Here is a 27,598-nt window from a genome sequence, read left to right as displayed (position 1 = left end):
GAGATACTCACTAAATACTTATATAAATACTCACTAAATACTTATAAAATGATGCAATCGTTATCAAACAGAAATACTATCAAAATGATTTCTTGAGAATTGTAATAAGTATCAAAAAGACACGAGGTACAAAGAAATTCACAATAAATAGTATTGTTGTTTTTTTTGGAGGCCGTTGTATGCATGTATGTATAGTAATAATAATAATATGATAGGTCGATAAAGGTGGAGAGTACAAATGAACCAAGGAAGGCAAAAATGTTGATAGGAATAATCTGAATGATTCCACGAAAAAGCCGGAAGGGAAGTTAAAGACATACGATACCAATGCTGTACATAACAAATTAGTTATTCTGCAATTTGCATCCTGAATTGGACCCCCTCCTTCCTCAAAAAAAAAAATTTAATAAAAATGAAATCATAGAAAATTCAATTTAAAAAAACAAGGAAACCAAACCACCTGCGCACGGGCTTCACCAGCGGCTGGTTAACTCCTATCTAATACAAAAACATCGGGACATACTTTTTGAGGGGTGAAATAATGAAGCACAAAATTGATCGAAAAAAGATCGCGTTTCCCTATACACAGCAACACAATTATTTCTCACATCTCAGTAGCAACAAAACAATTGTCTCTAATCGAAATTCCCAACGAATTCTGTCACTTTCTTTTTGATCCCCGTGTAGTTTTTTTCTCATATTAATTGGGATTTAAAAAAAAGAAACAATCATTAAAAGATAATAAGTGATATCAAAACCACGAAACGGCTGATTGGGGTTTAAAAAAAAAGGTTCAAAGAAATGACATCAAATTGGATAAATGGTCCGCACGTCATTGCTGGAGATTATGGAAGTTTCAGAACAAGGAAGATAAGTCAATGAACTGAGTGGGAAAACAGAGAAGAATAGACACACCAATTGTTCTCCATTTCCCCCGACAGTACAACAATAAACCGAACCTATAACTCCCCCCCCCCCCCTTTGAAAGAAATGACACGCGAAAATGTTGCACGACAAACACGGCGCAACTCTTTGCATAGCGTTTTCTTGTGAAGTTTTTGAAAAATAAAAACCCAAAAGCGGTTCAACACCTTCGTGCACAACTTAAAATAAAACCCCAAACATAAAAAGTCATTAGTTGATGGAGGCACAGCACACTCACACACACACACACAGAGCAGTAGTAATAGTAATGTAACCGTGGGGGACACCGTAGATATATAGTATTAAGATGGACACAGCATGAACACAGTAGGGAAAATGTATAACACTTAAAAAAAAAGTCACGACGAAGAAAGGCGGGACGTCGACGGGAAATCAACAACAACAACAAAAGCATATCGCGCATTATGAAATTTGAATTGTTTCATACAGACAATAAAAAAAGACACGACGGAGAAGAAGAAAAAAAAAAACGAAATCATTTCTCATATGATGCATATTTACGAGTTCAGTAGAGTCTCTCTCGACTCGGCGACGCTCGGCGTCTCCCTCAACATGGGGAGGCTTTCGGCGTGACGGAGGTCAAGAACTTAGAAATTGGTTTGCAGTTTTTCTGTCTTGTTTTGTTTTGTTTTTTCATCAATACGAAACACAAAAAAACGGTTTTGGAATAGCAGCTGTCATTTCTTTTCCCCCCTCCATTGCGTGGTCAAAAAATAAAACGAGGCAACTTTCGTCGACAACCGGAAGAAAAAAAACAGCGTGAGAAGATTACGCAATAAGTCATTCCGGTATCAAAAGTACATTTCACGCATCAAAAGGGTTAGTCCAACATAATCGGAGTTAACGAATTCATGGAATATTAAATTTCCTACTCAACTAAATCAAAAGTCACGTCACACGTACAAAAAAAAACAGTCGGGTTTACAAACGTGAAAGAAAAGAGAGATACAATCATTGCCAGATTTTTGCGTTTGTTTTTAAGAAAAAAAGATGAGAGATTGCTGATTTGCATATAACGATGTCACTTCCGTGTTCCAGGATTTGCCCGATATGTGCCGCGGATGTTTCTTATTAAATTTGTGTTTTTTCCTGTCCGATTTCATTTAAAAAAAGGAAGAAAAGGAAACATTTCTCTGCCGTGTGGTCCCAATTACTTCGCCGATATTCAGGATACAAGAAGAAGAAGATGAAGGAAGATGAAAGATGGAAGGAATGCTGAGACCGGAATCATTCCCCACCATTTTTGTTTTGGGTAAAAAATAGGCGCGCGGGAATAATAAGAGATGAGGAGGAGGAGGAGAGACATACTTTTTTTGTTGTGTGTTGTGTTTAAGAGGATTGATGAGATAACCGGGCATTCTCTTTGATCTCCAAAATGGCCTGCTGGATGCGCTTGATGTGGCCGACTTTGTGGATGCCCAACTCTTTCAGATCGCGTCGCTCCAAGGTGAGTAGCTCCGAGCCGCGGATGTCGTGCCGGATAAAGTCGTCGCGGTACTCGTCCAACTGGAGGGATTCCAGCCAAACGGCCACTTCGCCGTTGCCCCACAGGTGGACGTTGAGGCTCAGATCGACCGATGAGGACGCATTGACCGGCCCGGCGCTTCGGCCGCCACCACCGCCGGAACTGCCTCCGCTAGCGCTGACTCCGCTTTCAGAGGATCCCATATCCGAGTGCCGGTGACCCTGACTGGCCGAACGGGAGCGAGATTCGGCCGGTCGGCGGAATTTGAGTCGGAACAAGCTACTACCACCACCACCACCACTACTGTTACCACCACCACCACTATGACTTCCGGTGACGCCGCCACCACCACCACCCCCACCGCTAGACTTGACGGCTCGCGATTTCTTCTCCGACATCTGTTTGATAAAAAAAATGAGACAAAAAAAAAATTGGATGGGCAAAAAAGACCAAAACCGGTGTGAGTTTCATTAGTGCAAAGTATTAACACGCCATGCAAAAGGCTTTCTAGATTTTAGTTTCGTTTTAGGATTATTAAATGTTTGTGGTTAGCGATGGATGGAAATGAAATGAGCGTTTGATTTCATGTTAAATCTAATGAAGGTGATGATGATGAAATGAGAGGGTTAGTGATGAAGGGTGAAAGGATCTATTCGTTTTAGGGCCAGCAGGGTCGGATAGGTTTGGGCAATTTGCTCTTGTTGGTGGGAGCAGGGCTGGGCGGAGTGGAAGAGGACGAAGAAGACGGAGTGGGTGAAGAGGAATTGGAGCCTACTTCTTCCGACGTGATAAAGTGCACCAGGCCGTTGATGTCGGTGCATTTGCGCAGCTCGCAGACCACGTGCGACAACGAAGAAGCCAATTTCTTTTCCTGGTTGGGCCGCAAGTTCTGCCAGATCAAAAACATCCATTAGTTGCCCGGCACCCAATCGATCGAAAAGGATCGGAACTCACGTAAAGGGCAGCTCTCTCTTTGAGGAAGTGATCCGTTTCCAAGTGAAGTTGGCGGACGACATTCACCAAGTCGGTCAGGTGAAGGCGCAAACTCGGCTGTAGAAAACCACAATAGACAATCATCGATCCATTTCAATTAAAATTAAATAAAAACTAAATCTTACTCCTTCGATGATTTTGCCACCCGGATGCATCTTGTCCAGCATCGTCGAGGCTTGAGTAGCAAGGCTGTACAGCTCCTGGTCCAAATCCGGTTGACTGATGGCCAACAACCGGACGTACCTACCAACCAACAATCAACGAAATAATTCAGTGAACGAACCGTTTTAATGTCTAACACTTAAATCTTTTTTAAAACTCACCTGACTAGAGCTGTGGTAGCTTCGAGGAAGGTAATAAGTACGTGATTCTCGTCGTCGCTAAGTGAAGTGCCGTGCAACATCTTGTGACCGGCAACCAGTTGATATCGCTGCTGTTTCTCTTGCCAAGCTTCCAGCGATCGTTCCAGGGCCTGGACAACACATGGGGGGATTAACAATATGGTTTGGTTAATCGATCAATCAAAATACCCTGTTGCGGCAGAGCATCTGCATGCGATTCTTGTGGACGATGCGGATGAGTCCGGGCGGCTGGAGCCAGGCCTCGCCGTCCACCTGGACGGGCACGCCCTCATCGCCCAGAATGGTGATCTTGACAGAGTGGCACTGGGCGATCCTGTGGTGTTGAAGATTGATGATCCGTGAGGCGGCCATCTGAACCGATCCGAAAACGGCCACCACCTCCAGGACTCGATCGTCGAAGCTGGGAGCGATGAAACAGTCGTCCTCCTTGTTACCTCCCCAAAAATTGGTTCCACCCATAAAACTAAAAACAAGAGAAAAGAGAAAAGAAATGAAAAACGGAATTGATTTAAAAATCGATTCAAATAGATAGCGGAATCTACCTCGGGATGTTGAGCACGACGATGCCTTGCAGGCTGGGCAAAGGTATCCGGGTACCATCACATTCCAAGAGAACCCGCTGTTCCAAATTCTTGTAGGTTTTCTGTAATTCAATCAATCAAAAAAAAAATGAGAAAGTCACACAATCACAATTGTCGACATGCAACATCACGACCGACAGACGTCACGGAGTGAGCGGAGAGAGAACCCAATTCCAGCAGTCAGACACTCACCTGGAGCCATTCTTTGCTGCCAAGGACTCCGTACCACATGTAGTTGCGCGCCCTCGATCGGCACTTCTCCGGATGCTCTTCGCGCTTCATGTGGAAATCCAACGTAATTTTGGCGTCGATCCCGATCCCGAAATAGGAATTCATCACGCATTTTTCATCCATCATGTCCCTGCAAGTGCCAACCGTCGTCGACGAATATAGACGTCAGATAATCGATAATTGAATTAGTCGAGTCGACGACGGGGAACAATAATTTGGAAAATATAAACAACTTACGCCGGATCTTCCTCGACATCCATCAGAGGAGAGACGGCGGCGCAAAGGGCGTCGGCATTGGCCAGGAGCACTTTACTGATTAATCCGCCCGTTTCCACGTCTGGCAAATGAAGACATTAAATATTCATTAAACAGGAAAAAGCCAAAAGGAAAAATTGGCCGGCTAAAAGGTCATTAATTCCGGAAGCCGGAAGCATTATCAATGAATCGCAATGCGTTGGCGCTGTTCAATGTTTTACGTTTCAAAAGAAGAAGTAGAAGAAGAGAAAGTTGAAGTCCCCCAAAACAATTGAGAATCAAATAGTCGGAAGAGTGTGCAGTTTGAGAGAAGGAGAAGGAAGTTGAAAGGAAGCCGGAAGGTATTTAAGAAAAAAGGAATAAGATCAAAGTAAGTTTCTCTTGCCAGCGTCAGGCAAACACCCCCCCGGAAAATGTTAAAGCTTACTAGGCCACATAGGAAGGGTAACGAGTGGGTTGATGATGGGCATTTTCCGTTTCTTAACGGCGGCAGCGCCGGAGCTGATGGCCTCCCTCTCTCTGCCCGAGTGGTGTTGGCCGTCGACGGTCGACTCGTCCGGACTGGGCGCCCGCTGGCCGTGATGGTGGTGCTGACTCGACGGCTGGTTGTGGCTGTCTGCAGAGGACAAGATGGAAGCCAATGAAGCGTGAACCGACGCTCCGCACGCCGTGCCAGCCGCGGAATCAATGGAGCCGGCGGCCGAGGAGGCCAGCAAAGTGGATCCGCTCGAAATCCTCCGCGACGCTGTCGGAGAAGGTTGAAGTGTTGACGACGTGGCTGGCGACACGGGCACAAGCAGCCGAGACTTGGCCAAACTGTCGGGCACGTCACCGCTGCTGCCCGTTGCCCGTGTCGCAGTCAGCCAGGGTGAAACCGTCGGTTCGGTCTCGTGACACAACAGCGAACCACTCGGTCGTGTCGGTGTGAGTCTACTAGTGGGTGTAGGTGAACGAGAGGTGGTGACCAGGAGGTTCGGTGGTGGTGATTGTGGTGATTGTGGTGGTGGTAAGGTGGTAAGAGAGGTGGTCTGTGCATGCCTCCTAGCACGTATGTCGGCTTCGAAAACAGGATTCCAAACAGCAAGAAATACCCAGTTGAGGAGAAAACAAAAAGAGACAAATGGAAGATTTGGAGAAACAAAAGGGATTGGTTTTTTTCTTTCTTTCGTTTAATGTTACGGTGTGTAAGTTTAGACTCTTTTTTAAATTAAATTAAAAAAGGGTGTTAACATTCTAGAAATAAAAAGATAAGAGACAAAAACACCGACAAGTTACAAGACACCAAAGACACCAGACATTCCCAGGTAGAATTAAAGCGTGAAAGGATTTTCTTTCGATTACTTTTGTACCGGATGGAAAATATACAAGGAACAGTCAGGTTTTTTCTATCCATCGAGAATTCGGGAAACCAAATAAAGCCGACGACAACTAAACATGCGAACCGTTACACAATCAGGTGGGAGATTTCGAATTGTTGTTATCGGGTCAAAGTTTGACTAAAGACGGAAGGAGTTGGATTAGGAATCCGGATTCCCGATTCGTCGTCTAATTGGTGTGTTTCGTCTTCCGTCACGTTGTGTGCGTAATGACTGGGAAATGTTTGTTTTTGTCAAGAAAATTGAAATGAGTCCCAGTACCTCGTGCGGCAGCTGCCGAGTTGGTCCGCTCGACGACGGGCTCCTCGGCTCCTTCGACGATCCGTTCGCCCAGTCGGGCGATGGCGGCCGTCTCCAAAGCTGTTTCCTCTTCCACTTGGTCTAGGTCTTCCTCTTCTTCCATTTCTCGCTCTCGATCGACCCTCGTTCGCGTGTCTTCCGCCGGTGAAGCGGCAGCGTTTTCATCCGCTTCCTCCTTAGCCGGCCTGGCCTGGCTGCTGTCCTCACTGGAAGGAGGTTCCACAACGACGCTGATGTTGACTTGCTGCAGCGACCGCAATATGGGCTTCACCTCGACTTCGGCCGGCTCTTCATCCAGCTCCATATCTGACGGACAAAAAGAATGGATGGATCCATTACCGGATGAAATAAAAAAAAAGAATTGGGGAGGAGTCGTTCACTTACTGGCAACATTGTCGCGGGATTCCGTCTCTTCATCAAAGACGTCGATGGGCACGTCCTGCAAACTGTCAGTGTCGGCGAATTCCAGCGGGACGGGCAAGGCCAGGGCAGAGTAATCGAATTCGCACGACGTCCTCGTCTCGGAGGCGTCGGGCACCGGCGAGATGGCGTTCAATTTGGCCTGGAGGCTGAGCATGGCCGACGAGCGATCCTCGTCGCCTTCGCTCTCGGCCGACTCCTGGTGGGAGACATAGCAATTGCGGCCGGCCGAAGGCGGTCGGGGTGACGAGGAGCTGCTCCGCGGCCGCTGCGGCTGAGTATTGGGGGGCGTGGCCATCCGGTAGAAGACGGGCGGATTGGGGTAGCGAATAGGCGAAGTGGGGAGCAGCGGGAAGTTGGTGGTCAGCGACGGGGCCATGGGGATCGGCGACGGACAAGGCGACGGCTCGCTGGAAGAGTCTCCTCCGCCTATGGCGCTGTAGAGTTGCAGCAATGCCATGGGCATGGCGGCAGCGGCGGCGGCGGATGCCCGTGATTTGGCCAGGGCGCCGGAACTCTGCTTCATCATCATCTCGTTCGACATGGGCGAATCGCCGTCCGGGTGGGTCACAATCAACTTGATTTCACTCCCGCCGCTCACCAAGCCCGACGTCTGGCTGGCGCTGGCCGAATGCATGGATCGCGACGGCTGGATCCCGTTCTGCTCGTCCAGGGCCCTCTCGGCGTGCTCGATGATCTGCCGGACGGCCTTCTTCAAACTGTTGGCTCTCGACATTAAGGCTTCCCGTTGGTTGAACTTGGCTCTCTGCATCGCATCCGGCAACAAATGTTATTTCAACTCCGGAATGGGTTTTTTTTTGTTTTTCTTTAATTAACAAACTCTCACCACTTTGCGCGCTCCTTTCTGACGGGCTGCACGGCCTTCGTTCCGCGACTCCTTGGCCTCCTTGGAGCTCTTGGTGATTTCCGGAGGCTCCTGCTGTGAACAGTCAAAAGGAAACGGGTTTTGTTAGAAAGGACTCAAACGCACCCGATCGATCGGCGACTTGGGATCAAGGGGGGGAGGGGGAAACGTACGGAAGATTCGACGTTATTGGGCGGGTCTTCCTCGTCGACGCTGGCCCTGGGAGAGACAGCGTGGACGGGCGAGGCTTCCTCGTGCAGCGTACCAAGCAGCTGGTCCAGCTTCTCGTTGAGAATGCGGCACTTTTGGGCAATGGACTCGTCTCCACTTGCCAGCGACGAATTGTCATCCGACGTGTGAAGGCCGGCCATTTTGCCAATAAATTCTTTGATTGTCTCGCAAAGGATTCTTTTTTTAATCAAATCAAATCAAAACACAAATCACAAACCGTAGTCAAAATAATTCATCCGCTTTGTTTCGATCGAAAAGTTGGTCACTCACTTGGCGGATGAGATGACGATGGTGTGCTCGTCCGATTGCAGGATCTTGCTCAGGTGGCTGACGATGGAATCCTCGAAGGCGGTAATGGGCTCGTAAGGCAGGACGACTTTGGCCGCGGGTAAAGGCATGCTCCGCTCCGAGGTGAAGATGCTCCACCTGGACAAAAAAAATGGAATTGCATCGAATTGTTAATCCACCGGGGCGGATGAGAATTTCTTTTGAATTTTAAAAAAGAAAGATGAGGCGCACCTATCGAGCATTTTGACAGAGGCTTTCTCGTAGCGCTCCAGCAACTGGGGTAGATGGGCATCGTCATCGCAAACGCTGCCCCAGCCGATGACTCGTGCCAAATCGTTGCCCGTGCCCAGTGGCAGCACTCCAATCTGGCATTGCTTCTGCACCACGCCATCAAATATTGAAAAAGAAAAAAAAAAAAAGAAAAATCATTCATGTTTTGTCAGTGTTTGTCCAGTCATCACTTTATGCAATCAAACAAGGAGCCCCAAGGAGCCGCAAGGAGCCGCAAGGAGGAGCCGAAAAGGGGGAAAAAGTCAAGCGAGTGCACTCACATCCATATGGAGCTTGTCGATTTCGGAAAGGACCCAACCAATAGATCCGTCGCCGCTGCAAATCAGGATCCGGAATGGATCAAAGTGCCGGAATAACCTCAATCTGTCGGTAACAGAACACAAACAGCGGGAGGCCACACACAAAAAAGAAAAAAGAAATAACGACGTTATTTGAGAACTCGGGTTGAAAGGGGCGGAGAAAAGAAAATCATATAGTTCTTGACGTCATTTGCTTCTTTTCATCAACAACAACAACAACAACAACCTAAAGGGTGCCAAAAGAAAAATCCTTCTCACCCAAGACCGGGCCCTCCGTTCATCAGATCAAACACTTGAGCCGGATTGAGGAGCTGTTTGAAACGTCGCAGGAACTTGACGCCTTGGTTATCGCCCGATTTCGAATTGACAAAGACCAGGAGCGGAGAACAGCCCTGCGGCCTCACAGCCTCCCAAGCTTCGTCCGTGCCTGAGTGATCCGATAACGAAATAAGAAAAAAGAGAAAAGAAATTCAATAAATTGAATCAGAAATCCATAAACATGAAATATTGAACACACACACAATGTCAGTTTGTTCCTTTTTTCTTCTTGTTCTACACCAACCCAAATTCGATTTTGACGTGCATGGCGACCTCCACAAGGCCAGGAGAGCCAATACCGGCTGAAAGTCTTACGTATTTAGGACAAGCGGGAGCGGGTTGCCTCCTTGCCCCAGTGACAGTGATGAATTTATTTCCCCGCGCACTTAACGACGAAACGAGTTCTCATTCCTTTTTTGGTTGTTGTTTCGCTCTCAACAAAGAAACACGATATCCCAGATACTATATATTCCGCCCTCCCACAACAACAAAAAACTCTTCTTCTCTACTATCAAGGGCGTCGTCACCATAAGCTACTGCTGCTGGCCCAGTGTGTGTGTGTTTTCTGTCTACATTCCCGTGGGCACGGGGGACTCCGCTTTGCGCCAGCTCCGGGTTCGTGTGTGTATTTGACCGAGTTTTCCCTTTTGTTTGGACTTTCGCCTTCCATCATTCAAAGTAACGTAGTGTGTTGGAGAGTTGTGTATATATACGCACCGACGCTGTGGAGAGCCGTGGGCGGGACGATGCTGACCCGGCAAGGGCCCAGTGGGCAACGCACCGGGTACTGTGGGCGGCAGGCCGTGTGAACCATGGCCCGGCACCACAGGCAGCGCCAGTCCTGCAGTCTGCGCGTCACTCATCGTGAAACAAACAGAAAAAAAAAGGAGCAGCCAAATGATTAAGGATCCTACTCAGAAAAGCGATGGGGGAAGAAAAACAAAACGGAAAGTCGGGACTCACCTAAGAACCGACCCGCACGTTTTGTCGCAGACGGAACATTTGGCAGAGACGGGCAGATTACCCTCCATCCACTGGTGAGGCATGGCGATGTTCTGCATAATACATCAAACGAAATTGAGAATACCAAAACAACAACAGGGAGGTCAAAGGGAGGGGGATTTCTTACTCCTTCGTCATCTTCGATTATGTCCTTGCCGACGCTGGCCAGTGTCGTCCACTTGCAGTTATTGATGGCTTTGACGGCGCATCGCTTGTGCGATTTGAACTTGCAGACCTCGCAGCTCAACCCGTGTGATGTCACGCCTGTTTTTTAAAATACAATTCAAACATTTTTAGCGCGAAATTCAAAATTGGTTTTGTGTTTGATTGGTTCTAACGTTTTTAGCGCTAAATTCAAAATGTGTTGTTTTACGTTTTACGTTTGATTTATTTTTAAGCGGGAAATTTAAAAAAAAATGTTTTCGCGGGGGAGATTTGAACTTTTGGATTTTGAAATCGATAAAAAAAGACGGTCGATCGTATATCTTACCCGAAAGCGCTTCGCGGCAAACGTTGCAGTAGGTGGGTCTGGCGTGTGAAGTGGCGTACCAATTGTGCCGGCCCGATAGGAAATCGTGATGATCAGCGCTCTGTAGTAGTACGTGTACGCAATGCATAAATGAATGAGAATCGCGGGTGGCGTGGGGGAGGTAGAGTAGAAACGTGAAAGGAAAAAAAAAATAAATAATAATAATCTAAAAAAGAAAAACCTTGTCGACATCATCGGTCAAACACAGAGACACACACGTAGCGACACGATATAACGACAGCGTTCAAATAGGTTGCTGGAATGGCCCCCCGCCTTCCGGCGTTGAATGTTTCCATGCCTCGGCCATTAGTTTGGCTGGGCATTGCGGCACGTTCCACGGTCGCCGTGAATGCCACACAACCGTCCGACAGGGACACCCCATTTTTCACCTCGGCCCGTTCAAGTGAGTGTGCGGCTAACACGAAGGAGCACACCCATGTAAAAAGAAAAAGGGCCGTCGGTGGTGTCGTCAGTGTGGTCGACGAGGACGGATAGTATTGGTGGGGGGGAGAGAGAAAAGAAAAAGAGATTATTACAAAATAGACTTACATCGTAATATTCCTTGTTGGCGGCTGCCTTGAGCGCCGTGATCCATTCTTCCATTTCTCGCCGGGATTCGGCGCACAAGACGAGCGACCGGAACGGAGTGATGACCTAATTCGTTTTTTTGTTTTTTTCGGTGGAAGGATCGGGTGGAGGATTTTGTAGTAACGTGAAACACAAAAACGGTTGTTTTGTTTATTTTTCACATGGACGCCAAAAGCCATCGACGACGTCATGTCATTTCGTTGTTTGTTGATGTTCAAGTGTCGTCGTCGTCGTCGTCGGACCAATTTCATGGCGAATGGTTCCAGGATCGAGGCACCAGCCAATCGCGCGGGCGAGGTAGAGGGAAATAATGCACGAAGAAAAGGGAAAAGAATTAGATCACAAGTTTTTATCACACGCACACACACACACACAAGAGGGAAGGTTATAGGATAACATGTGGGGGCGGGATCGACTATAGGGGACAGGGCGAATCGATTCTTTCCCGACTGACGCAATAGTGTCAACCGTCACAGGGATTTTCTCATTTTCAGCCGCTTTATTCTGACCCCCCTAACCTATTGGTGAATAATGAATAAACCCCGCCTACTTGTAGGGAGGATTTACTAGTAGTAGTAAAAATAGTAGGACGACTAGATCCTTTCCATTTAAACGAGGTCGTGTTAGACAAGTTACGTCAGGCTGAAAAAAAGACCCAACAATTCGACTGGAAGACAAGAGAAAAGATGGAAACGGTTTTGAACGAAGCGGAGAGGAAATTTGTGCGGATGTCGTGGGAAGTCGCCAAAGCGAAACGCTCCAACGAGTCGATAAACTCGACAAGTCACTCCCATTCGCTCCCTCCGTTTTTCTTCGAAAAATGCCAAAGCCCATCACATATACACAGACACAAAACGTTATGAAAAAGTTGGGGCAAACACAAAAGGGCCAAAAGAGGCAGAAAATGTTCGGGGTCCTTGTACATAGAAAGTTCGGCAGGATCGACTTGATTCCGAGAAATGAAAAGAGGCTTTTTGGCTCTTCCTTGCTGTTCCTTTTCTACATTTTCGCTTGGCTTTGCCTATTATATAAGGAAAAAAAAACGCATTGATACAAGACACAAACACAGAGAGACAGGCCGATGAGGTGGAGCGCGTATTCCTCCCGTTTTCGAACGGATTTGGGCTTGTCCTATAACTATTACTGCAATGGTCGGGGGGCTGGAGTGCGCAACGGGACGGAAATAGCCCCATAGCCAGGGTCCTGAGCTGCGTATATAGAGCCGGAACACACACACACACACACAACACATGTATATACGTAAAAGAAAAAAAAAATCGTAGAGGAGGTAAAAGGAAGACGGATGGATGGATGGAAGAAAAACGGGAGTAGTACTATCATTAGAAATGTAACTCTTACTATAATATCGTCTTACCTGGAAGCTATGGTTGGCGTTCTTGATGCTGCACTCGGCAACGCTCAAATCAGGAAGGCTGATCTCGTCGAAGATCACAGACTGTATTTCCAAGAAAAGTAAAACAGAAATTCAATGATTAAAATTTAATTCTTGAGGTAAATTTTTCATGGGAGGATTTCATCCATTCAAAAATATCTGAAAAGGGTCGGGATAAAGTTGAGATTTCGTTTCGCTTGACGAGTTAAAATCTCCGTCATCAAACCGGACCGCTAATGAAGTCATTAGTTATTGACGATGGGAAACGGGGACGGCATTTGCCACCTGGACAAAATTTGCTGTAAAAGTTTCTCTTCGCTGCTTTCGTCGTGGATATGTGTGACACAGAGTTGAGTCGAGTCCAACAGCATCAAACAGCTAAAGCGTGGGGGGTCCGGGACCGGCGACCGTGTAATTATCTAGTTACATATTAATCGGCAATGATGCAAGATTCAGACGGGAGAGAGAGAGAGACGTCGCCTATGGCCATTTGCGCCCAGAAGTTTCCCAGAGGTGCAACTCAAACCCAGGGGGGGGGGAGGAGTGGGTGGATGTGGAAGGCGAGGAAAATCCTAACGAGCTGCAATGACCCATTACTGGGGTAGTTAGACGCCAGTTGCTAGGCCCAATCTAAACGTACCGTACTATGCAATCCCGGCGCTTCACAAGGCAGCCCCCGGGATCCTAGCCATGAGAAATGAGCGGCTCCTATTTCGTTCGTGGTAAGAAGAAAAAAGAATAAAACTGGAATTGCGGGATTCCGTGTGCGCAAAAAACCCCAAAAGATAGGAAATCCCGGAGACCACCCTGGCAGTAGAGTTGCCTATAGCGTGAAAGGCGATGAGCGAGAGAGAGAGATAACAGCCATCAAAGTTGGCTGGTCGCTGGTGGGGGGAACAAAATTTAAAGCTTCAACTGAGCGTGAAATGAACCGCCCAACATTTTCAGTCAGACGATTCCGGCCAAGTTTCTTTCTGTTTTTTTCCTTCCCCTTTCACGTCTTCACCTTTCCATCGATTGAATAGAAACAGTCACGAATCGGTGGCTGACGTAGTCGGGTAGAGATGGGATATATAAGACACACATCAGGAGCCGAGAAAGAGGGTTAGGGTCTTGATGATTATTATTTAATGATTGCTACTATTACCAAAGCCAGTCTCTCTGTGTAGCTTCTTACTGGACGAACAAGTCTACAAGGAGAAGGAGGGGGGTTCAAGTAACGCTACATCAAAAGAGACGAGTAGTGGGGAGACAAGTACGACAAGGAGCCACCACAAGAGGGTTGCTGCTGCTCTTGGAGCTGCCTTTGATCTCGGCAGGAAAAGAAAAAGGATCCATTTTCTTTTGCACCAGACTTTCCTTTTTTTTCTTTTCTTTTCTCCCTTTTCAAGACATTAATACGGGAGATGCTCCTGGCCCATCACGAATCTGCTGGCCTGGAACACGCAGGCTCTCTCCCACCCATCATCATCATCTGTATATATACGAGACCAGAAACTGGAGAAGGATCTCGTAAAGGGGTGGCGTATACGTACGTAGTGCGTGCCTCCTTCCCGGCTAGGGACATGTATTTATACACACACACACACACACCACAGGAGCACATTAGGGCAACACACTCAAGTTATTACCGACTGGGGCTTGGCTTGACATTCAATTTCGTGAGGTTCCTATAACCATAGCATGGCTCTCTCTTATCTGCCACCAACCAAACACCAGGCCTCCTCCTAGAGAGCTCCTTCTTAGCTTTTTTCTTGGCATTTGCCCATTTTTGACGTTCTGCGGCCTATTGTTTATTGACTTGTTAGACGGGTCATGGGCCGCTATGGTTACATTAGACGGGTTATACAGGGGGTGATGTTTTTTTTCTGCACAGCCAGACATTTCCGAGAATGACTCCCATCTGCTCCTATGGCGTTCGCTATAAGTAATTTTGATTCAAAATTCACGGGGCGCCACAAGGAAGTCGATTGGAGATAGGACAAATTGAGAAGCGAATCAGAGATGAATGGGAAAGAGACGGTCGACAGGGAAACACCATCCAAGTATAGAGTACGATTCAACCTGCAGGTTCGTTTTATAGCTAGGCAATGTCATAATCCGCACGACTGGGCTGATCGCCTCCTCCGCCCAGTCGTCGATGTTAACGACATGATTTCCGCTAGGCGTTCTATTTTGGAGATGAGCACCGGGGAAACACAAAATATAAAACAAGAAAAAAAAAGGTCAGCGGGTCTGGTTGAAATGAATTCAGTGAATTCACCTGGACGATTCCATCCCGAGAAGAAAGAGATTCAACAGATATAAAAGAGCTCGAAATGAAAACCGAATTCAAATCAGTAAGAGGGGGGAAGCGGCTCTTGACGACGTCAATATCGTTCTTGTTATTTGTTTGTCTTTTATCTTTTTCCTCCTCCTTCTTCCATCTTATATTCTTTTATCTTTGGCAATCTCCTTTTCCCTCGATTACACGTAAATCCCCGCTGTGCTTTCCATCCGCCTTGTTTTCTCTACATCAAGTAAAAAAAAAGGGAAAGATGGGAAGGAGAGAGTGATTGGAACTCGAATGGCAAACGACGCGAATGCGGATATCCCCACGGGAAGCAACGGGATTTTCTTCTTTAGTTCTTTTGTAGATAACAAAAAAAAAGAGATAATAAAATAACACGGGACCAGCGGCGGTAGAGAGAAAATACAGTGCAGTATCCGAAGCTCCAAAGTGGTTGCTTTCCATTAGATGTCGAAGTAAAGCGGGTCGTCAGAACGCACCTGCGAATCACTTCCCCCCTTCCCTTAAGACTCCTCCCGCATCCTCCTCCTCCTCCTCCGGGCCTCTCTCTCTTGTGATCTAACCACCGCCGAGTGTGACGTCAATCTCCCCGGCAATATTTATTTACCGAGCTAGATCTTAACAAACAAAAAAGGCTCGCAAATAGTCAGAAGAAAAAATTTTTTTCTCATTTTGTTTTTCTCCTTTTTTTTGAGGGGGGAAGAATAAACAAAATATTGATAACCCCAGACAGGAGCGGGAAAGAAATAAAATAGGATCGATTCCGGGTACGTTGTATAGACACAAAACGTGTTTTCCAGGTAGAAAAAGGAATTAAAGGGACGAAAAAAAGAGAAAGAGACCTTGATGGGTGACATAAGCAGCTTACTTTCATGTGTAATTCACAATCTAACACGATCGTGAATTTCCATTAGTTCGTGATCAAATAACGGATTACATTTCTCACGCAATTTTTTTCATTTTTTTTTTCGAGCGAAGTTTAAAAAAAGAAGTGGAATAAAAAAGAGATAGAAAAACAAAAGAAACAGTGATTTGAATATTCAATGAAACTGAATGTGTCAAACCTGGTCTACTCTGATGAATTGAGCCGTGATGGCTGAAATTTGGCTGCGATGAATTTTTCTGTTTGTTAGTTTTTTCAAGGTTTCCCGCCCTTTTCAAATGTTTGAATTACCCAAGAAACACACGAACGAGAAAGTAGTGTCCCTCCATTAAAACAAAAAAACCAAAAACAAATCTGTTGGGAAATTTCGGCCAATCCGTCAATCACGGGAAAACCCTCCTGTGAAGGGGGATTCGTTTTCCCCTCACGACGGTGGGGAGGCGGAGTGAGCGGCGGCGGCGAAGACGACGACGTTATCGAACGGCCGTTTCGATCGTGACTGACGAATTAGTAGCGACTGCGGGTACATTCCCTCCAACCAACCCCTGTTTATACTTCGGCGTGAATCCCCCTCCCTTCCCCCCAACCCGACCGAAATCCATCTTACGGCGCATGACAATCCGACGAGACACGTACACAACACATAGTAAAGTAAAGGGGAGCTACAGCTAAATACATTGACCATCAAAAACTCTGAAAGGAAAAGAAAGAAAAAGTTATCGGGACCGACTATATCGTTTCTTGATATCACCGACTTCCTAGGAGGAATCTAAAAGTTTTCCAGGAGCTCTGAAGAACTCTGGCGCCTTCCATCGACGATGTCGAGCGTGAGCAAATGGAGCAACTATTATTCGACAACTATTTAATCCGTCCCTTGTTCCCTCAAAAAAGCAAAACAATGGCCGAAAAAGACACCCAAGTGTGTCGTGGTACAGAAAACGTGGAACAATCTATTGTCGATTAGTTTTAGATGTTCTTTTAACAGCGGAGAGCACAGCAGAAGCGTCGGTGCTGCGGATGGAGAACAAGTCCAAGCTCCCAAAGTGTGTTCGTCTTTTCTATGGCTGTTTCTCCCCTCTGTGTGTGTGTGTGTGTTTTCACTCAAAATAGTACTACTACTACTCCCGAGCTGGGATGCTTGTTCGTCTTCAAAATAAAATAAAAAAACCAGAGAAGAGGAGCAGAGAGGAGCCCCAAGGAGCTGGATAATTGGTCGATCGATACACACGCACATATAACCGAGACGGGAGCCGAAGAGGGCCGAAGATAAAGGGGGACTTGCACACACACACACAAAGTGGCGAGCGCACTGCAGAGTCGAAACAGACAGACAATGCAGAGGAGAGAGAGAGACAGAAAATATTATAACAATTCAATGAGAATTTCTAGGAGTAAGAAAAAGGCCGGCGTTGCCATAGGAGCCGTCCCCAGAGTTAAATATTGAATTTCACTAATGGCGCCGAACCTTAGCACTAGCTATATAGCCAGGGCTACCGACGACCATAGTCCCAGCACCTGTTATATATTATCTTTTGCGTGTTTGCTCTTCTTCTTCTCACTCCGTCGAGCGTCCCATATCCGTTTGATTGCAAGGAGCTCCAGCCAACCAGCCAATTAAGACCCAAGTCGAGTGAAATTGAAAGCGAGAGAGCGAGACGAGCTCTGGGGGCTGTAATACAACCGACCGACTCGCAAAACTGCGGCTACGACGTATACGTATAGCGCCAGCGGAACATCGATCTTAGGAGCCGGAGCCGGCCCTCCTGGGAAGGCACGACACAAAAGGCCAAGAAAAAGAGGAGCTGAGAGAAGAGAGACCAAAAGAAGCTTTTTTTTTCTCAAATGGCAAGATGATGAGCACGGGGGCGCCAAAGAGCCATCAACAGTTGAGAGCACCAGACATGGGGAGAGTGGCGAAATGTGCGCGTGTTCAATTGCAGCAGCAGCAGCGCTCAGCCCGCCGCTGCCACTCTCATCTTCAGCTCTACAGACATTTAGATGACTAAGACTAGTGGGCATGAATTCACGGAACCCTCCCGCACACATCTAAACTTAATATAGAGACAATACAACGCTGTGATGAGGCGGATCGCACAAGTTTGCCGATTACTTTCTCTTTGATGGACATTTCTCTAGTGAGCAATGGATCCCCTTTTTGGCCGGGCCAATTGTGTTTTGGGATAAGTGGAAGGCCCCAGGAGCTAGTGCTACTGCTGCTGCTACTACAAACGGTCTATATATGATATACGTAAGATAAAGGGCAAACAAATTGCGCGATACGCAACGACCCCTTTTTCTTTATGATGACCCAGCGCGTCTATATCTATATCCAAACTGGCAAGAAAGCGAAAAGAAGGAAACGAGTAAAGTGTATACAAACAATAAAAGGGGGAGAAAAAATAAAATTCTATCGCTTGTCTTCAAATGTCAACAAGGAAAAATAAAGAAAAGGGGGGCCCAAGTTGAATCGATGGTCTGAACGTCATCCCTACTACACAGCTGAAATGCATTTTGCAAACACACAGACAGAAAACTGTGCAGCACACACGCCAGTCGGGAGGAAATGGAAAAGTATAGGAGCCGAGTCGATCGATCGCTTTCTCTTCAAAAGGTAGAAAATAACCGGGAGAAAGTCAAAATTAAATTATTATTCTTTTTTCTCCAACAGAAGAGATATACACAAGAAGGGATGACCTTTGACGGTCGGAAGATTCATCACCGAAACGCTAATAGCACACCGAGGCCCCAGAAAGAAGAAGAAGTCCCTTGTGTGCCCGCTTCTGTTGCTACAAGACCTAATAACGTCGTCAATCAGCGCCGCAGCGCTCGGGACTAGAACATCAAAAACACAGGGGTCGACCCGGTCAAAAAAGAAAAAGAAAATGAAGAGACCCGAAAAGCTGTGATGGGTAGCAGCAGCAGCAGCAGCAATAATAAGCCAGCAGCCAAAAAGCAGTATTTCTTGATGAAAGCTCAACTTTGTTACTAATGCCCCTCTCCCGTTTGTTTGTTCTTTGGAGGCCACCAATCATCTAACCTCTCTCTCTCTTTGCTTCTTGTGATCTCTTCCCTTTTGATCGCAATAACGTCCGATGAACTCCGCCGAGAAAATGCCAATTTCATCGAGAGAAGAACAGAAAGTTTAAGGGGGGAACCCAGAATAGACTAGGCGGCGGTGGCAAACGCTAACGATATTGAGCATGGAGATGAGGAGAGAGAGAGACATTTTACCTCCGTCGTGTGTGTGTACCTTTCGGGATAGGTAAGAAGAAAGACGTCACTCGCCTACACCTCTTCGAAATTGAGACTCTTCTATTTACTCCGGGAATATTCATCAACATCGACGGCACACGAACACACACACACACACACACTCGGAGGAGGAGGAGAAACGTACGGGATTTGAATAGGATCGGTATAGGCAATCCTATTTTGGGCATTCGTTGATCCTCTGAGATCGGATCCCACGACGACGACGACGACGAAGAAAGAGCCAAAGACTCAATCGGTAAATCAACTGTCAGAAAGCAATTCGAACAAAATCAAAACGGCGGGTGCTGCTGCTTCACCAGAGTGTAGGACAAAACTGTTACAATCGATATCGCCGTCATCATCGACGACGACTTTATTTCCCTTTTTTTAAAAATGGAGTTCTACTGCAATAGGCCGTGACAAGAAAATCAAACGACTGGTACTTCAATCTTCTCCCCCGAGAAGAGCTGATGTTCTCCGATGGATCTGCATGGAGATTTGCCCGTTGGCGCCACCACCTGCCAGATTGTATTATCGATTTTGTTCAGACAACAACAAGGACCCTAGCCCCGGCTGTACGCCTGTCAATAAGAGACTACTACTACTACTCTCGGCCGGCAGTTGTCGATGTGCAACGGGTTACACCAACAACAGGCGTTTCGTGCACTACGCAAAAAAGGAGTGGCCGACACACAACCAGGCAAAAAAAAAGCAAAAGAGAAAAGGATTCAGATCGATGGCTCCTGGCACCCTACCATGTTACTCTCCAACGCAAAAAAAAGAATAATAAAGAGAATTAATAAAACAGATACAAACAGAGAGAGAAATAAAAGAACGTGAAAAACAAAAAGGAGTGAAAGCGCGACACACGGTGAAAGGAATGTGCTGTTGGTGGTTGTTGATCGGGTAACCGGATCGAGGGCAGATCGATTTCCTTTTTTTTCACTTTCTCTCTCACTCTCTGTCTTTTCTGACCCTGTCTTGTCTTCGGCTGTGAGCTCGATAAATTATTGATAAATTATGTGTATACGCATACCTTGGTATCCTTTGCATAGTAAAGAGTCCGCCCTTTGAGTTTGAAGTATCGTCTCCGCCATCGCTGGAACGACGACGTCTGCTTCATGAGGAATCCTTCGCGAGTGCAGACCTGTGACAATGAAAAAGATATGAAGACTAGTGGTGGTGGGAACTGGTTGTAGGTCAATGGGCTGACACTCGCAATCAAGTGACAAGCCCCATGTGTGTGCGTGCGTGTATGTTTTAGGAGAGTCTGGGCCGCCGCCCATTCAATCTAAAGAGTTGGACAGGGAAGGACGCAGCTAGCTACCCATTGAAGGGATCCCAAGGAAAAAAAGGGAACAATTACTTTTCATTTGACGAGACGGACAGACACGACCCGACGGCTTTGTTGGCTTAGGTCCAAGGATCGATACCGAGTGGAAATCCCGCGTATGTATATGTACACATAGGCCCGGGAGGGAATAAAAAAAAAGGGAACGAACGAAAAACTAGGCCAACCGATGGGGGTGTGGAAGAGAGGGCTTTTTTCGTTACTCCCCCGACAAGCCTCCCCCCTTTTCTATGGCTCATCACGCACCCATGCGGAAGCGAACAAAAGCCACGGGCCCAATGCTTCCGTGGCTAAAAGCCAACCTCAAAAACTTTGACGAGGAAGGATGCTGGAAGACTTTTAAAGATGGACAATTTTCCCTTTTTTCTTTTGAAAAGAAAAATATGCTGTTAGTGGGGGGGAGTGTGTGTTTTTCTTTCGTGCTGAATCACCGCAGCTGTATACTACTAGGGTACTACTCTGCACGTTGGGTAAAAGGAGATCGATAATTGGATGCCGGATTTGGCGGGAGAGAGAGAGAGAGGATTTGCCGAAATGCTTTGCACTGTTGCTAAATCACGAGGGAGGGAAACTCCCTATTTTCTTCGCCGCTAAGGCGGTCGACATGATGGGCGTTGGAAATCTCACGCTGCCTAATGAATCGCTTCATGTTATATTACCTGTAACATTGGACGCCCAGAATTCAAAAAGTACAATGCAAATATATAGACAATGGCCATCTTTTATGAGGATTAAGGGATGTCTCACTATTTTAATATTTCCTTTGCTTACACATTTTTTATCTTTCCCCCTACTTGTCGGTACAATAGGGAGCTTCAACAATAGACAGTGCAATATTCTGTGTCTTTGTTCTTCGCATTTCCATCTATTCACTGCACATCAGTCTGGCTGTGACTAGCTGCTTGGGTGGGCTTCAATTCTGTGTTGCCATTGATTGTCGAGACAGCTGAAAGAAAAAGCCTGCTAATTTGGAAAAAAGAATAGGCTTATTTACCGATGATTTGATGTTCTTGTTGGTGGAGAATCTGCGGTGGAAGGATTTGGCTGGCTCAGTCTCTCCATCGCTTTCAGAGGAGTCATCACCCACTGCTGAGACAGGCTTCGTGGAGATGGTAGTTTCATTTGCCGCCATAAGACTGAAGAGATGGTGATCAGCTTTCTAGACTCTCCTATGACCAGAGAAATGGGGCAGGGTTGGCCACTTCGCTTCCTTAAGGTTTCGACACCTCGGTGAAATGATGGCGAGAAACCTTCTTGTTTACTCTGCGACAAACAAGCACAACACCCCGTAAAACATAATATCAAACCATCAGGCACCATATGGAACCTTCCACGGGCAAATCTTTCCAAGCTGCGATCAGGAGGCCCAACTCATTTGCCTTTTCTTTCCCCAGTGCTTCTCAATGGGATATTTGTCGAAAACTTTTTTTCAGACTGAAAGTAACAGGCAAGAGAGGGAAAGCAGCCGAATCCCAAAACGCCCTGCAATATGATAATGAAAATTCATTCAGTCTTAATTGGCCGCCGCTAGATGGCATGTAAAATTTCGTGAAAACACGATTTTCTTGAATTTATTTTCAAGAAATAATTCAGGGAAATTCCCACTACGTAATTTGATAAGGCAAAAATACGCACATTGTGGTCGGCTTTATATGAAAGTGGCTACTTTTTATTTGCAGTAGAGTAAACAAAGTTTCTGCAACTCTAGTTGGTGGTTGCCAAACCTTTTCGGTTGTTGCAGACGACAATGTTTGAAATGTCAATATTTTAAAATTCTTGTTGCATCAACAACATCACGTGGTTTCTTTTAAATTGTTGCTTCTTGCTTTACCTTCATGATATTATAAAGTGATGGAATCTGCAATGGAAGAGGTTTCAAGTGAAATGGCTCATGATGGCGAGCCACCAAGTGTGTTACAAGAAGACGTGGTTGAAGGCGTTGTCGAACTGCAGGAAGCTGTGGTTGTTGAGGAGGTTGCACTTCAGGAAACAATTGCCGAACCGGTGTACTATCCTGAGTATCAGTTTGATACGCAGTGGACACTAATTTGTGGAACTAAAAAGGAATTTGAAAATAACAAATCACAAGGATTTTTGAAAGGTTGTAAATGGTCACCTGATGGAACGTGCCTTTTGACATGTGCTGATGACGGCCTTCTGAGGCTGTTCGATCTGCCTGCTGATCTCTACAACAGCCACAAGACAACCTTCCAGGGATGTTCCACGACTGAGCTTTCACCATCTTTGAGGATCAAAGAAGGAGAAATCATCTATGACTACTGCTGGCACCCCCATATGTCTTCGTGGAATCAAGAAACGTGCCTGCTGGCTAGCTCATCCAAAGGCAGTCCAACTCACCTGTGGGATGCTTATAAAGGAAGTTTGGCAGCCACATACCGAGCTTACAATAAGTAATAAATAAAAACCCTTGTTAATTATTTGAGATTTTTTCAAATTTGAATTGAAAGCGTCGACGAAGTAGAAGCAGCCAACAGTTTGTGCATCAGTCCAGACGGAGAAAAATTGTATTGCGGTTTTGACAAGTGCGTTCGTGTCTTTGACGTCCAGGTGCCGGGCAGAAATTGCCAAATCCGTCTGACCAAATGTGAGAATAATAATTCAGTTCGGTTAAACGAAAGTTTTTTTGATACATTGTTGTATACGTAATCATGTTCATTTTGTATGTCGACATCGACCAGCTACCGATGGATTGTCAGCAAGCCAATCGGGAATTATATCGTGCATCGCGGTGAACGCGGCCCTTCCCTCGGTTTACGCGGCTGCTAGTTATCTGAAAACGATCGGTAATAATAATAATCATAATAACTGAAGTGATATGCTACGTAATGACGAAACCAAACGACTGGATGCGGTTACATATCATTACACACACACATATTACACAGGATTGTATTCGGAGCCTGAAGGCACGGCCCTGTGTGTCTTGGAGGGCCATCGAGGAGGCGTAACTCATCTCAAATTCTCTCCCGACGGTATGGTATTGTACAGTGGAGGAAGAAAAGATCCGGAGATACTATGGTACGTATCTACGTATATTATTCAATTCCTAGTTGACTCAATTAAAAATGATAATAAATATAGAAACCCCTACGGGTATAGTAGACGTACGTAAATTTTTACCCCTTTTTTTTGTTTGTTTCTTTGCACAGTTGGGATCTACGCAATCCAGGTCAGGTGCTCTACACTATGAACAGGACGGTTGAGACGAACCAGCGAATCTATTTCGATTTGGATCCCAGCGGGCATTACCTCATCAGTGGTACGGCAAAAAACTTTCCCCGAATCGGGTCCAAAGAACTCGTTGGATTACGCCATGATGGCGCCGCATCTTCCATGTTTAATCGGCTTTTCCACCAAGAAGCCGGGAGGGCGGGCTTAGAATATGCATACAATAATCATGCCTACTACCTTGCTTTCGCCGCTGCGTTTGTGTGTTTCCAATTTTTCTTTTATTGTAATTTTTTTTATATTTTTCCCACAACAGGAGACACGAGCGGCTGCGTGACAATTTGGGACACCCAAATGGGAGTGGAAACGAGCGCCAGCGAAAGTCCTTTGTTGTCCATGAAATCGCTGCCGGAAAGGTTTCGTTGCAGAGTGAACGACGACTGTACGAACGGTGTCAGGTGAGAGCTTCGACTAATTTTGAATCGCAAGGCCGTTTGGTCGTGTTGTTGTTGATGCAACAACGCCAAAAGAGTTATTACGCAGTCCGCACTTGAGGCCAAGTCAATGACTTTCACTCTTTTTTTTATTATCTTCTCTGCGATCATCAGCTCCCCCATATTCTATTTGATTATTATTTTTGGACTTATTTTTCTAAATTTCTATTCTTTGCATAATTATTCAGCTTTCATCCATGGCTGCCCTTAGTGGCCACTAGTTCCGGCCAGCGGCATCTAACCTGTCGGCTCGACGATTCAGTTCACGACAGTAGCGGCAGCGAGTCGTCCGACTGTGAAATCGATGACGAGCCTTCAGCACGGCACCAATCGAGGGAGAACTCTGTCAAGCTGTGGTGGGCCGGCAACTACAACACCGACCACCAAGAGGCGTAATTACCATACACTGACATTACTGTCAAATTTCCTATGACAAAATGGTCGCTTCTAATGTGAACATGCAACAGCGGCCGTCATTCATTTTCTTCCTCTAATGTAAAGCCTAAAATTTCAAATAAAAGTCGAGAATGGAACGTGTGTGTGTCGTAGCTTAAGAGAAAACAAAGTGAAAATGAGAGAAAAGAATCCACCAAAATTGAAAACAAAGGACAAAATTCGCACGCTAAGAGCGGCGAATCTGGTGCCGTCGGAGCTTCAGATCAAGAGTGAATCGAGAACTGCTGGTGTGTGTAGGGATAGAAAGCGTTCATTGAGGATTTTGGACGAAGAAAAAAAAAACCCCGCCACATTCTCGCGTTTTTTTAGTTGGTTAAGGCTTATCGGTTTCCACTGGAATTAAAATTAGAGAATCTTCTTTTGAGCCGATAGAGTGAAACTTCTTTTTTCGCTAATCCACGCCATTTGTCTTTTTTTGGAAGAGAAAAGCCAAACGTCGATCGGGCAATAAAAATGGGATGCCCTGCAAGGGGCAGAAACTAATTAATGATTGGGCAACAACTTGGGTTATTGCATTAAACAGGCACGCACAAAAGTGCTTTTTGTTGGGCACATATAATTTCCTTTTCGAGTTTGGGGGCGAGCACGAACTTCCAACGTCGCAATTAGACCATCTGCCGCTTGTTCTTATTCGGGGCTAGCCGACAAACAGGACCCTGCGCACAACTGCTGACGTTTTATATATCTAATGTCTAATGTTGTGTCTGCACAGTACTATAGGCGAATAATGTATTGTTTTCTTATTTCTTTGCTTATTGCACACTCGGCGGGATATGTGTTTTTTCTTCTACTATAAGTCGGGTACGTACACATGTATTACAACTCCATTATCATCAGATATTGAAGATAGAAGTACTTCCCATTTTGGCCCCGAACCGACTCGGAAAATTCACTAAACCGGAAAAATAAAAACTAAAAATTCCAAGAAGAAGAAGAAGAAGAAAAAACTTTCTCGCGATTTCAACTCGCACAATAAGGTACGTAGACCACCGCTGTCATAAACAATTTTTTCCCACTTTTTTTCTTTTTCTCTCTCTTGTTTCTTCCTTGCAATGTTCACTTGAGAAGTGACCCAATTACCTTTTTTCTCGTTCAAATGTTTCTTACCCACATTAACGGCCCTTTAAACAAGGTGAGAGTCTTTTTTTTTTTCCTTTTTAGTCCGCCGGAATACGGAATGGTTTTGCCTCCTTTTTTTTGAAATAAAGCTGATGGACGATATGAGTTCTTGTCAGCTTTCGGTTATTTCGGTTTTGTCTCGGAACAACAAAAAAAGAAGAAAAGAAGAACAAGACACGAGGGCTTTCTCTCTTTTTGGGCCTAACTTTCCGTTCCATTGTATATGTTTTAGGTTTGAAAGAAAACCAGACGAAATGAAAGAAAAAGAAGAGTGATGTCTTTTCCATCAATAAGTTCCGTTGCTGATCACGACAATTGCTCAATTCAGAGACAATACCAACCAACCGTGATCTGGCCATCGCTAACGATGGACTCATGTCTAACGAAACGGATCGGCGGATTTTATTGGCGACAATATCCACCAATGGATTCGGTCGCATTTCGTATTTGCTCTGGTCTGACATAATTAGAGTAGTAATCTCTCTTTGCGCCGTCTTTTACACAAGGTTCCCAAACGAGTTTCACCTCGAAAAGTACTCGAAGGTACGAACCCCTCCACGCATCGCGATGCTGCCCTGTGTTATTTAATTGGCGTAAAGTACTCAACAACGATAAAGTTAAGAAACTCTTAATTCGTTGTTATTCCCCGACGATTAAAACAGGGTAATATAGCATAGCGCGGGAAAAATGAAAAAGATGAGGAACGCAAAAGATCATAACGCATGCTATACGACGACCTACCAGAATGTCCCAGATAAAAGATGCTTATCGCATATAGCGGAAGGAAAGAAGAAGAAAAAAGAGAAAAGGCAGGCTGAACGATTGGTTTTACACGCAGTTTTGAACATCCACAGCGTCACGGATTCTTTGCGTGGCGAAAGAAAGTAACAAAAGGGAATTTCGTAGAAAATGTAACATTACATTAAATCAAGACAAAATGCTATAAATTACAGTGATAAGAGTTTCAGCTCTAGGAATCTGTTTCATTTCTCGCTAGATTTTCTATCGCAGACCGATAATTCATCGAAGCTTATTTTCTATACGGACTATTGCAGATGGAAGAAGCAACTCTTGCCATACCACCTGTGGCTATTAACGTACCTTGAGTGTGTAGTGTCGATCTTGACGACTCAATAATCTTAACTTTCTTTTATTGAACTGTTGCTGGTCGGTTGTAGCTGCCAAAATGGGTCCATTCTCAAGTCGCGAGCCCCCCTAAATTTTTAATGACTTAAGTCCTGTGGAAACGGAGACAGAAAAATGGAGCTCATTAGTTTACGGAAAGTACGGTTTAAATGAAACTGGCAAAAAAGAAAGTCAAACATTTTTCTGTTGAATAATAAATTTTCAAGCGGCGCTAAATAATAAGTCGTCCACTTACGAATATCTGTAGCATGTTTCTCTTTCTGGGGACGGATGGACAATGGAACTAACTCAATTTTCCAAGAAAAAAAGAGAGAGAGAGAGGATGTGGTGGTCTTCTGTTTTCCAACTTGAATCTCGGCATGACGACATCAGGTGAAATGAGATACACACACACACGACGACCGGGATGCATAATGGGCCATTGGTTAAACAGACTGTGAAAGAAAGAACAAAAAAAAAAATAAAGAGTCACCGTGCCACTATTATGCCTGGCTGAATGACGGGCACGCCAAAAACATCTGGAGCTCGTAAAAATTCGAAAGATAAAAGTATAGAGACCGACCGAAAGAAATTCCTTAACTTTTTGTTTCCCGAGGTTTTTTAAACAGGGCTGACCACACCAGCCAAAAAATTCTTATTTTTAGACATCAACTAATATCTCACCGGGAATATTATACTACACAGCG

At 45.6% G+C, this 27,598-nt stretch overlaps 2 protein-coding genes and 1 long non-coding RNA gene across 9 annotated transcripts; 1 reads left to right on the top strand and 2 right to left on the bottom strand.

The window, feature by feature from the left end:
- Positions 1 to 85: 85 nt before the first annotated feature.
- LOC124316125 (diacylglycerol kinase delta-like) lies at positions 86 to 22,357 on the bottom strand. 7 transcript variants are annotated; one of them, XM_046781866.1, is made up of 27 exons: positions 22,340 to 22,357; positions 21,503 to 21,990; positions 20,194 to 20,304; positions 12,715 to 12,795; positions 11,301 to 11,405; positions 10,713 to 10,812; positions 10,350 to 10,486; positions 10,184 to 10,275; positions 9,938 to 10,068; positions 9,161 to 9,329; positions 8,864 to 8,966; positions 8,544 to 8,689; positions 8,295 to 8,450; positions 7,967 to 8,201; positions 7,776 to 7,868; positions 6,893 to 7,694; positions 6,470 to 6,814; positions 5,260 to 5,889; positions 4,815 to 4,914; positions 4,539 to 4,707; positions 4,308 to 4,408; positions 3,934 to 4,228; positions 3,727 to 3,875; positions 3,529 to 3,646; positions 3,365 to 3,460; positions 3,186 to 3,299; positions 86 to 2,808 (listed from the first exon to the last, which is right to left on the bottom strand). In XM_046781866.1, the coding sequence occupies exons 2-27, from the start codon at positions 21,638 to 21,640 to the stop codon at positions 2,275 to 2,277; spliced, it is 5,250 nt and encodes a 1,749-aa protein (XP_046637822.1). In that variant the 5' UTR covers positions 21,641 to 21,990; positions 22,340 to 22,357; the 3' UTR covers positions 86 to 2,274. The 7 variants fall into 7 exon arrangements, with proteins under 7 accessions (XP_046637822.1, XP_046637824.1, XP_046637825.1 ...); XM_046781868.1 differs by having other exon boundaries at positions 7,776 to 7,865; XM_046781869.1 differs by having other exon boundaries at positions 5,260 to 5,577; positions 22,340 to 22,356.
- On the top strand, positions 22,104 to 24,724 carry LOC124316295 (telomerase Cajal body protein 1-like). Its single transcript, XM_046782159.1, has 7 exons — positions 22,104 to 22,919; positions 22,977 to 23,113; positions 23,208 to 23,312; positions 23,415 to 23,547; positions 23,679 to 23,788; positions 24,014 to 24,155; positions 24,380 to 24,724. The coding sequence occupies exons 1-7, from the start codon at positions 22,360 to 22,362 to the stop codon at positions 24,585 to 24,587; spliced, it is 1,395 nt and encodes a 464-aa protein (XP_046638115.1). The 5' UTR covers positions 22,104 to 22,359; the 3' UTR covers positions 24,588 to 24,724.
- LOC124316671 lies at positions 23,111 to 27,341 on the bottom strand. Its single transcript, XR_006911937.1, has 3 exons — positions 27,148 to 27,341; positions 26,868 to 27,004; positions 23,111 to 23,299 (listed from the first exon to the last, which is right to left on the bottom strand). It is a non-coding gene; the product is annotated as an uncharacterized LOC124316671 (long non-coding RNA).
- Between the last annotated feature and the right edge of the window lie 257 nt (positions 27,342 to 27,598).

This window comes from Daphnia pulicaria, chromosome 12 (assembly GCF_021234035.1).
Source record: "Daphnia pulicaria isolate SC F1-1A chromosome 12, SC_F0-13Bv2, whole genome shotgun sequence".
Classification (NCBI taxonomy): domain Eukaryota; kingdom Metazoa; phylum Arthropoda; class Branchiopoda; order Diplostraca; family Daphniidae; genus Daphnia; species Daphnia pulicaria.
This window is presented reverse-complemented; position numbering and strand designations above follow the sequence as displayed.

Excerpts from the sequence above, each read along its gene's own strand:
- LOC124316125 (XM_046781866.1), bottom strand. The coding sequence starts at position 21,640 with ATGGCGGCAAATGAAACTACCATCTCCACGAAGCCTGTCTCAGCAGTG. Across the intron at positions 8,690-8,863 it reads TCGACAAGCTCCATATGGAT|AAGCAATGCCAGATTGGAGT; the intron begins GTGAGTGCACTC and ends GGCGTGGTGCAG. Across the intron at positions 4,229-4,307 it reads GTCGTGCTCAACATCCCGAG|TTTTATGGGTGGAACCAATT; the intron begins GTAGATTCCGCT and ends TCTTGTTTTTAG.
- LOC124316295 (XM_046782159.1), top strand. The coding sequence starts at position 22,360 with ATGGAATCTGCAATGGAAGAGGTTTCAAGTGAAATGGCTCATGATGGC. Across the intron at positions 22,920-22,976 it reads ACATACCGAGCTTACAATAA|CGTCGACGAAGTAGAAGCAG; the intron begins GTAATAAATAAA and ends TTGAATTGAAAG. Across the intron at positions 23,789-24,013 it reads CGGGCATTACCTCATCAGTG|GAGACACGAGCGGCTGCGTG; the intron begins GTACGGCAAAAA and ends TTCCCACAACAG.